The 9,791-nt window shown below is 41.0% G+C and overlaps 1 protein-coding gene across 5 annotated transcripts in view; it reads left to right on the top strand.

The window, feature by feature from the left end:
* Positions 1 to 4,658: 4,658 nt before the first annotated feature.
* Positions 4,659 to 9,791, top strand: part of pkd1l1 (polycystin 1 like 1, transient receptor potential channel interacting) — a 30,105-nt gene continuing 24,972 nt past the window's right edge. For all 5 annotated transcript variants that reach the window (XM_084340897.1, XM_084340895.1, XM_084340896.1 and 2 more), the window contains exons 1-6: positions 4,659 to 6,051; positions 6,680 to 6,811; positions 7,043 to 7,215; positions 8,062 to 8,223; positions 8,351 to 8,661; positions 9,618 to 9,704. In XM_084340897.1, coding sequence (XP_084197023.1) covers positions 5,867 to 6,051; positions 6,680 to 6,811; positions 7,043 to 7,215; positions 8,062 to 8,223; positions 8,351 to 8,661; positions 9,618 to 9,704 — 1,050 coding nt within the window. In that variant the 5' untranslated portion in view covers positions 4,659 to 5,866. The remainder of the gene's footprint in view (positions 6,052 to 6,679; positions 6,812 to 7,042; positions 7,216 to 8,061; positions 8,224 to 8,350; positions 8,662 to 9,617; positions 9,705 to 9,791) is intronic.

Below are 9,791 nucleotides of genomic sequence, written 5' to 3'. Positions count from 1 at the left end.
CTATACGTCAAACGTCAGACGGATTGGAAGAACGTGGCCCGCTGCCTCGCTGCAGGGCACGCAGGCAGGAGACACCATGCCTCAAAATCACATTTGAGCTGGATGAGATTCCTTTCTTCTCCTCTTCAAGTGAAGTTTCTTAAATTGGGTGGTTGAGAAATATAATAGGACACATTTTTTTTTTTTGAAGGGGCTGTCTGGGCCGTTGCCAGATAAGGTTTCAGCCAACTTTTTTCAGCCGCTTCTTTATATTGAGTGTTCAGGATGTGGGACAAAGGGGAAAGCTGGGGGCTCAGGACTCATTGTAACTAACTGCTTATTTAGGCCCAATTTGACTGAGGTGTGTTCAACTTGGAATGAAAATAGGCAGAACTGCCCTTTAAAAATCATTTAGGTATGTCTCTAGTGCCCATAAATGCACCATAAGTCATATCAAAGTCTGTTATTTATCATTTTTATCATGTGTTGTAGAGATTTAAAATGTGGCTGCTATGGTCTTTTTTTTTTTTTTTAAAGTTAGTTCTGTCCATCACAGCATCACAGCAGTTCGTGAAACTGTCATCGACCCAAATTCTGACCTTTCTCGTGACTGTCAGGATATTTTCGTGCATGCAACACGTTTTCTCTGCCTGAATGAAACACTACATTTATGAGCCGCGCAGCCTTACGCAACAAAAGCAAGACAATTCCCTTTGGTTGAAGAGTATGGAGAGCTCGTGATTTTGGTTAAAGGTTAGAGTCTGTTCTTCAAATAGTGACGAGATTCAACCTTTAGGATTCGTGGACAAAGACACGAATTTGACATGTTAAGGTCGTGGAAAACATTGAGAATTCGTGCCAATGAACATGATTCCTATACGTAACATGTCACTATTTCAGAAGCTGCACTGAACTGTCAGTTTATGGTTATTTTTTTTACCTTTTGCAGCATCAACAGAATATATTATTTGGCATAAAATACTGGTTTTGTTTAACGTCCTGATGTTTCTTTAATCTACTGCTCTGTTTTCTTGCTTTCCTGTGATATTAAAAGTCATGTAATATCCTGTTAAACTCGTTTTCTGATGTGTGTTTTTTTTGTTTTTTTATTTTTTTTGCTCTCCGGCCCTTCCTGTCAAACCCTGGTGATCCTGCTCCGATAAGATCTGCATGTTACAGTGGATCCTCGTTAATAATTTGGCCTGATTGAGGCTTGTTTGGAGGGTAATCTGAGCCCGCAGAGCTCCCTCTCCTCCCCCCGGGGGAGGAAAGAGCGACAGAGGCCGTCAAATAGCTTTTAAATAAGGATGTTTAACTTATAGGCTACGTGTTTAAGCACATAGGTGAACTATATTATAAGGGTACTTCTCATGCTTAAATAAAGCTGTAGGATGTAATAGATGCGTTATACTAATAGACCCATTAAAGGTGCTATTGGTAGGAAAAGTTGATTTTTGAGTCTCATCCCCAACTCGTCAAATAATGACACTCTGGGTTTCCAAAATCATCAAAAACTGATGTTTTGGGATGAAGGCAAAAAGTGTAAGTTTTGAATGAAACTCAAAAATCAACTTTTCTTACAAATAGGACCTTTAAACCATCAATGCTCTGTTTTTCTGCGTGACTACCTCACCCATTTCCTCCTGTAAGTACCCTTTAATGAATTTTAGGTCGTTGCCAGATCGTCACTTATCAATATTTGATCTTTCTGCAGACACATTTGGTTTATCATGACCCTTGAATATTTTTCCAGGCCTCCTGTGTGGATTTGCTGTTGAGCAGCTTGTAAATGAACAGACAGAGAGAAGAACACACACGCACAAAGAGCAGAATCATCAGGTAGGCTACTAAAACAAACAAACAAACAAAAAAAAACAACAAAGCATCGTCGAGTCCGAGGCGCTTTTTCCCCCTAAAGGCAGCTGATTGGATAATAATGTAGGCTACGTCTTAATTGTGAGTTATGCCTCATTTATTAACCAACACAACGTGGCAAATGTCATTTATTTCGGGTGTTTATGTGAGTCAGGAGCACATGGAGCACGAACAGAACACACAATAATGAAACCACAGGCTGAATACAACATATGTCAGCCATGGTCTTTCTTTCTTCTTCTTCTTACCCAGTTTAACTTTAACTTTGGCCGGTCTTGTTTTAAAGGCAAAATTCATTTTAAACATCGACTGGTGGTTGAAATGAAAGTTTGGCAGCTTGAGGTTCTGGTGTTGTTCGCTGTAAAATGACAAATAACCTGCCCATACATTTACAGATAACATTTCCAGTTTAAGTTCTTGTTTAAAGAGAAGGTGACACATGGTGATGCAGGGCCTATGATTAGCCTACTTGGACATAGGACATTATATATTTTTTTATAAATGAGGCCATTTCTTTACTAAGTTCATACAAAATCTGCAGTGAGTCGTTTCCTATTCATTGTGACAGAAGTATGAAAGTCATGTCTTACAGAAACTCAAACTACACAGCCACGATAATCAGCTGCTTGAAATATAAAGTTCACATGTTAAAAATACATCAGTGTGAATAGATTAGACTAGAATGAAGCCAAACAAGCTGTTTCATTTCTGTGAAACATTAAAACAGCCTCTCCTGGTTCTCCCTTCGATTAAAACAAATTTTATTTCTCCACATGATTCATTTTCTTTTTATTGAGGCTCGACTCGTCTCTTTTGCCTCTCGCTGCCATGACTGCCTAATCTGCTGCTTATCTTGTTTCATTTCTGTTTTGGCAACATGACGCTGCTTGTTTTCTCGTCCGCTTCCAAATAGAAAATGTTGGCCTGCGTCCATTTTCAGACATCACAGAGCTGATAAACGAACAGCTTGTGATCGCAGATAATTCACATTTAGAGAGACTGACCCACGGAGGAGGTAAAGAGACATCCGTGACCACACCTGGACATCTTTATGCGTTATTTGGGCATGATTTATTTAAAAATGGCTGTGTCCTTTCCTCAGAGTGAGGTTTGGTCAGAGGGATTCATGTGTCCTGTATTTATTTAAGGCTCCCAGAGACTTTTTTCATGAAAAGCTTCCACCATACGACTTCTTTATCAAATTCATTACTCGATGAAAAAGGCATCCGAGCTGCTGCGCGACTCATTGGTTTTGAAAATGGTGTCTGCTGAGATCAAAGATGAATGAACTAAATAATAGATCAATTAGTAGAAAGTCCTCTGAAATGCGAGGCAAAGAAGCCTCTTGAAAGCCAGAAATAATTTGGTTTGAAAAGCGGAAGCCTGTTGGATCTATTTTTGGCGGAGGCAGTCACTGAACGACTTTCTTCAAATATTTACACCCAGATGAAGAGAACCTCAGTCTGTGATGGAGGTGGTGAATAAAGAGGTGAAAGTCCAGTCAAGGATCATTACATGAACGGCTTAGATTTTGTTCATCTTCGTGTCGAGGTGAACTCTTTAATTTCCTCTCATGGGGTTTTATGTCAGTTTATAAACGCGCTCAAATTATGCAAATATAAAGGTGTGAAAACTGAATTAACGGGCTGGTTTTCCTCCAGCACGTCCCTGCTTTTTACAACAACCTCCCCTGCTGACATTATCTATACTTGATATCGCTCCGGCTCCACACAGTCACACCGGAGTCCGCTGAACTGGTTCCTCCAGCGGACTCTGCGTCCTCGGCAAGACCCGCGTACTTCGCCTGTTTATTGCGACTCCCCCGTTACGCAGCGCCACAGCGCTGAACCAGCAGCCTCTTCTCCCTTTTATTTGACAGATTTCGTTGACTTGATGGTTTGTTAATTGTGTCACCGCGTGTGCACGTTGAAAACACAGCGTGCGCTTAACGAATGAGGCAGGTTATTGGAGGTTTATCGGGCCCGGGGTGGGCTTTATATACACTGTCACGGGCACAACCCTGCATATTGATGTGAGGGGTTGGGTTAGAAAATGCTCCTCAGACCTCCAGGAGGTGCTTGAATGGACTCCGGGGGGTCCCACAGCCAACAATACTTAATGAATTTTCACTATTAATTAATAAATACAGATCGATCCTGATTTAACACGCCTAAATATGGGTGCCACATTTTAATCATACAGCCAATGCGATGTGCCGTTAATCTATATTTAAGCAACAATAAAACTTACCACTATTTATTTTTTTATTTTTTTGGCGAAATAAAATGTGATTAGTTTGTGTTTCTGTGTGTCCGCGTGCTGCTTTTTTTTTAAAGGTGTCAATACGTTCGCCCGGACACGAAACGAAATCGTCCAAATATGCGCGTATTCCGCATGAAAAATGGACAGAAAATGTGTTTGATTCCCCCCGCTGTGCCTCTCTCCGGTACAGTCAGCCAGAGGAGATGGTGCGGTCTGAAAGCGCCCCCTGCCGGCCGCGTCGAGGAGCGCGAAATTCTCTTAAAGGGGATGTCTGGGAAACCGGAAGAGTTTTTTAAGGTGGCGCGGTGGAGTTAGCAGCACGGCGAGGACGGTTTTTTTCACCGAAGGGCTCACAGGGCAAACTGGACTGTTTTTGTATTTTGTTTTAATTTATTCTTCAGCCCAACAGGTTTTAGGTGCTCTGCAAAAAAAAAGTGCGTCATGAGAGGGAGTTCGTGCTGAAGCTTCCGGTCCTACCTATGTTAAAAACCGAGTTCAATATGGGCTCTACCACTGCTGGTGAGATCATTTTCAGATTTTTTTTTTTTTTATTTGAAGAAGAATGTCCTCGAATTAAGACAATAAGTGGCATCCCCAGCCCAAGAGCAGAGACACCTTGACGCACTAATGCGCACAGGTGACGCTCAGGTGTAACACGTGTCACCATTATGTCCCTTTTAGGCATCAGTGAAAAACATATTTGAACACTCAGAATAAAACCAACTGGCATGAAAGATTGATTTAGCTCATGCTGCATCTTATTCTGCTTTGTAGGCTTAATGGCTCAGGTGACAGCCTACTGTTAAAAAACACATTGTCACCATGTTCATTATAAATAAGAGATGGGATCACTTTTGGACGCGTTTGAGGACTCACAGTTGGCGTTTTTTTAATGCTGGTGAAACCACGTAGATCAGATTTGGCCCTGAAGTGGTCCAGCCGGCTTCAAACGGGCTGTTGGACAATAACGGGATCTCGTCAGTAACGGGATTTGCTTCGTGGCTCGTGTCTCACGCGTGGCTGTAAAGGAATAATTCCCTCTGCTTCTTCTCATACAGTTTTGAGGCCCTTCTAAAGCACCTGGGCACGGGGCCAGGTCACTTTCGGGCCAGTTGGGTTTATCTAAACGAGACGGTGTGATAACAACAGATCAACAGCGTCATTTTATTCACATCTCTGGATTAAAAGCGTGCACGAGGCTGGAGGGAAAAAAAGATCACCCGTTCCAATTTTCTTTCTTTCTTTTTTTTTGTTTGTTTGTTTGAAGTGGTCACGATTTTCTGTGCCTCATTTGAACGCATCATTTTTGGCAGCGTTGGTGACAGAAGCGGCAGCAGCGCAGGCCTGGACGGGGGAAACTCACTTGGAGCTGTGTGAGACACATGGCGTTAAAAATTGGATGGTAACTTTGAAGCAGAAGAATCCCATTTAAAGGGCAGATGCACATTTATTTAAATTCTTCACCCCCCCATGACACAACATGCATAAAATACAGGACAAGTGCCGCAGGGTGAGTTCACTTCATCCACAGCAGCAGCATCACCGGAAATACACAACACCACGGCCTCTGGTGTGAACTCTCACTCACATTTTATTTAGACGCTTTATTTGCATACAGTCTCTGTGTTCACACCTCCCACACACACACCTTGTACTGTATGCAGTGTGTGGCCTCGGTGCACATCCTCTCCTCCGCCTGTACTTCCTCTCGCCCTCCTCATCAGCTCATGAGCTCTCGCGGGCCTCAGACATGCTCGGTGTTGTTGTCTGCACGCTCATTTTTCATCGCTTGCGCGCGGCGGCGCCTGCGACAGACCGGGAGAATTCGCCGTGGTTCACGGGGTGCGTCAGCGCCAGCAGCGCGGAGCTCCGTGCACCCGAGGGTGCCCGTGACCTTGACCCGGTAGCCTGCTCCGTGCGCTGCCTGGATGAGGGGTGAGTTTGGGGGGGGGGGGAACTGTACAAGAGCACGTTGAGTCAGGTGGTTTGAGCTGAAGTTTGTTTGTCCCATGTTCGTGGGAGATTACGGAGAAAACCCACTTCGTGCCTTTAGAAAAATGTCCCCACCCGTGGTTTCTAAATGTTGACAGCAATAACTTTTATAAGAGTTTAAAAAACAGAATTAAAAAAAAAAAAAAAATCCTCAGTTTGCTGCATTTGTGCAGCTGTGTTGTTCTGAAGTCTTTTAGATAAAAAATTTAATTTCAAACACTAAAGCAGTTTGAAAAATATATATAAATGACTGGAAGTCCACATTTTCCTGTATTTTGTTCTCCCATTGAAGGGGGCGTGAAACCATGAAATCATAAGCTTTTTCTTTCTTTCCTTTTAAAAAGCCTTCCACATTAAAATAAAATGGCAGCCTTGGAGATATTGGCTGAATTCATGTTGGAAATATATATTTTTATTCTTTGCAATCAAAAAAAAAAACAAGCTACACCAATATTTGCTCACTCTCTTTCTAAAAGTGCCCCATGACATTTATACACGAGCACTGAGTTTTGTATAACTGTTCAGAAGAGCTGGAGCTGGACGTATTAACTGTCAGTATATGTTGTTGAAGGTACCAGGTTGCAGCGTTGAACTCAGAGGGTTGTTACTGTGGCAGCCGGCAACACAGTTTGGTGTCCTGTGAGTGTTTCAACACATCTTCCAGTGGAGAGACAAAGGATGTCAAAGGAGAAGAAAGACAAAGGTGAGACGGACTGCTGCCTTTTCCTTTGTCTTTCTGTGCCCAACCATGTCTTCTCTTGATCTGTTGTGTCTGACAGACCCATGAGTGAAACATTATATTCAAATGTGTGTAAATTGAGCTGGCATGTGCATGTCACAGTCCCTCACGCTTTTTGTGTTTGACCTGTGCTGAATGCTGTAAATCTTTTCTTTTCTTTTCTTTTCTTTTCTTTTCTTTTCTTTTCTTTCCCAGTGTCCCCTCCTTGCCTGTTGGAGATGGATGGGGATGTGTGGCTCTCTACAGAACTCAAGGACCATTTCTGCACAGGGTTCGTCTGTCTGCCTCTCCAAACAGAGTGCAGGCTGGGGAGACTTTTGTTGTGAAAGTTTCAGGAAGCCTGACTGGACACCCTGACCAGCCCACAGGTCAGCTGCTGCTGTATTTTACAGAGGTGTAGTTCTGACGAGGCAGTGTGGAAATGATTTTTTAATTTTTATGAACTCAACATGTATTTTCTCCGTCTTTGTTTGCAATTGTGTCAATTTATTTTTTGGCTGTTGAATATTCTTCATGGTTTTACATTAAACAATTTGAGTTTTTTCTTAATTGAAATGTAATATATAATCCATTATATTATATATAATTACATCCCTAAAAATAAATAATAATCACAGTGATTGTAACTGTTACAAAGAGAGTGTGTCTATGCATGCACAGTGCTGCTTTCACTACAGGCAGCATTTTAAAAAGACAGAATTTGTGTAGTTGGTGTTTCTTCATTTATTACATTTTTTAAAATGTTCAATTATTTCACAAAAAATGATATACCTGGAAAAAAAGGGAAATCCACTTTGGAAAAAATGTATCACTCTTCATGTTTCTCAACAAAGTGCCACAATATTCCCCTTTTTATATCATAGTTTCTGAACAACTGCAGACATGTTGTACAACGAGGTGAAAAATTATCAACAAAAATATTTCTAATAAATATCTCAGCAAAATGTAAAATACATAATTACATATACATAAATATATACAATGGTGTAATACAAAATTACTGCTCAGGTTCTAATTCTACTAGAATATTTTATCTATGAACATTTCATTGAAAATGTGCTTGTTAATGAGTTTTTATGTTAAAGAATATATTTACACCCAGAGAACAAATATCAGAATAAATGATTAAAGTTTACAAAATTATTAAAATATATTTGTGGCATGTAGCATCGTTACTGTTTCCTGTTTCAAACAAGTTTTTCTGTGATTTTTAGGGATTCTGGCTCTGCGGAGGCAAGACTTCTCTTACGTCACCGTTGAGATTCAGGAAACGACCCGTAAAGGTCAAAGTTCACATCGTGTCAACGTGCCGGCCGACGGCTCCTTTGTTGTGTCGTCTGACTGGATTTTGGAAACGCCGGGAGAATATGAACTCAGTGAGTCAGCAAGAACAAAACAGTTTGTTGATTAAGATGGTGAATAAATATTTAACTGAAAGTGAAAATATCATAAAGCAGTAATCCTCTCTTCTTCTGCTCTTTTATCTTGACATTTTCTGTTTAGACGTCAGCGTCTCCAACCCCCTCTCCACGCTTTCCTCCACCCTCCACCTCTCCGTCCTGCAGCCCCCGGTGATCTCTGTGCTTCACGGCCCCCTGGGCGTCCCCTCCTGCGTCCCTTTCCCGCCCAAAGACTCCAGCGGTGTTAAAGTCGAGGTGGTGTACCTGGGCGACCCTGTCACACTGCAGGCAGAAGTGGGTGATGGTTTAGCTGAGGAGTTTTCTTGGCGGTTTACTCACAAGGAAAAAGGGACAAACATGGAGGATGTGAAGACGGTTTGCCCTCACAGCTCCGACTGTGTGAACAGCACTGTGGTAAGTAGAGCTGAGATACTATAAATTAAAGGTTTTCATTGAAGGCTGAGGTTTCCTTTTATTAAATGATCACAATGTATTCTTTTAACAGTCTGATAATGGATTTCTCTCTAGTAAATCAACACTTTTTAAGTGTTTTTAAAGAATTGACTCCCAATGAATCAGAGATGTTAAAGTCAGCCTCCCCATATTTATAGTCCAGCCTGTTTGTGACTGCTTTATAAGATTACAACCCTTCAATATCAAGCTAAAAGCAAAAACAATATCTACCTTTCAAAGTTTCTCTTCAGCTTATTTTATGGATTTATGGCACATTTTCTTTTTTTAAAACAACCAGGCTTGCTTGAAAATGAAGAAATGTATGATGTTAAAAATTGCATTCAAGATTTATGATGGATTATATACATGTTGATGTCAGGTTTAGTGAGAAAAATATGTCACAATATGCATTTTATTGGAATCACAAAGTCTCATCAGATATTTCATCACAGAACGTAGTCCCTGGCTGTGGTCTTACAACAACATAGACACAGCCACAGATTGATCACACATAATGAACATTTACTCAATTTTAACTCTTTAAATAATGTTTATTTTTGTGGGGTCAAGTTTTGCAAAGTCTTTTTAGGACACAACGAAATCTGATCCACATGTGTTTATCGGATCACTATAATTACACACAATGAAGTGTGATAGCTCACTTGGCACGTACAGCTACTGATATGCCGACTTCATGTGAAAATCTTATTTAAACAGCAGGTAGAACACCAGTGCTCAGCAGGGACTGATAGGGTTAAAGAGAAAAATGCTGTAATGTAAAAATAAATGTGAGGAAAATGTCACACAAAAAAAGAATGAAAGCAAAAAAATAAAATAAAATCTGAAATCTTCCTCATTAACTCACCGTCATGTTTTCAATGTGATGAGCTGAAAACTTAAATTCTCAACGTCTCCAGGACTGGACCTTTGAGACAGAGGGAGTTTACATGGTGTCAGTGAACGCCTCAGGTGCTATTGGATGGACACAGGAGAGAATACATGTTGTGAGTACTGCGCCTTCATTCACCGAAAATGTTATCCTATTGATTGAGTGATAAGGCTGGTTATATTTTGAATTTGTGTTATTGTCA

This window comes from Pagrus pagrus (assembly GCF_965226575.1).
Source record: "Pagrus pagrus genome assembly, chromosome: 20".
NCBI lineage: Eukaryota > Metazoa > Chordata > Actinopteri > Spariformes > Sparidae > Pagrus > Pagrus pagrus.
This window is presented reverse-complemented; position numbering and strand designations above follow the sequence as displayed.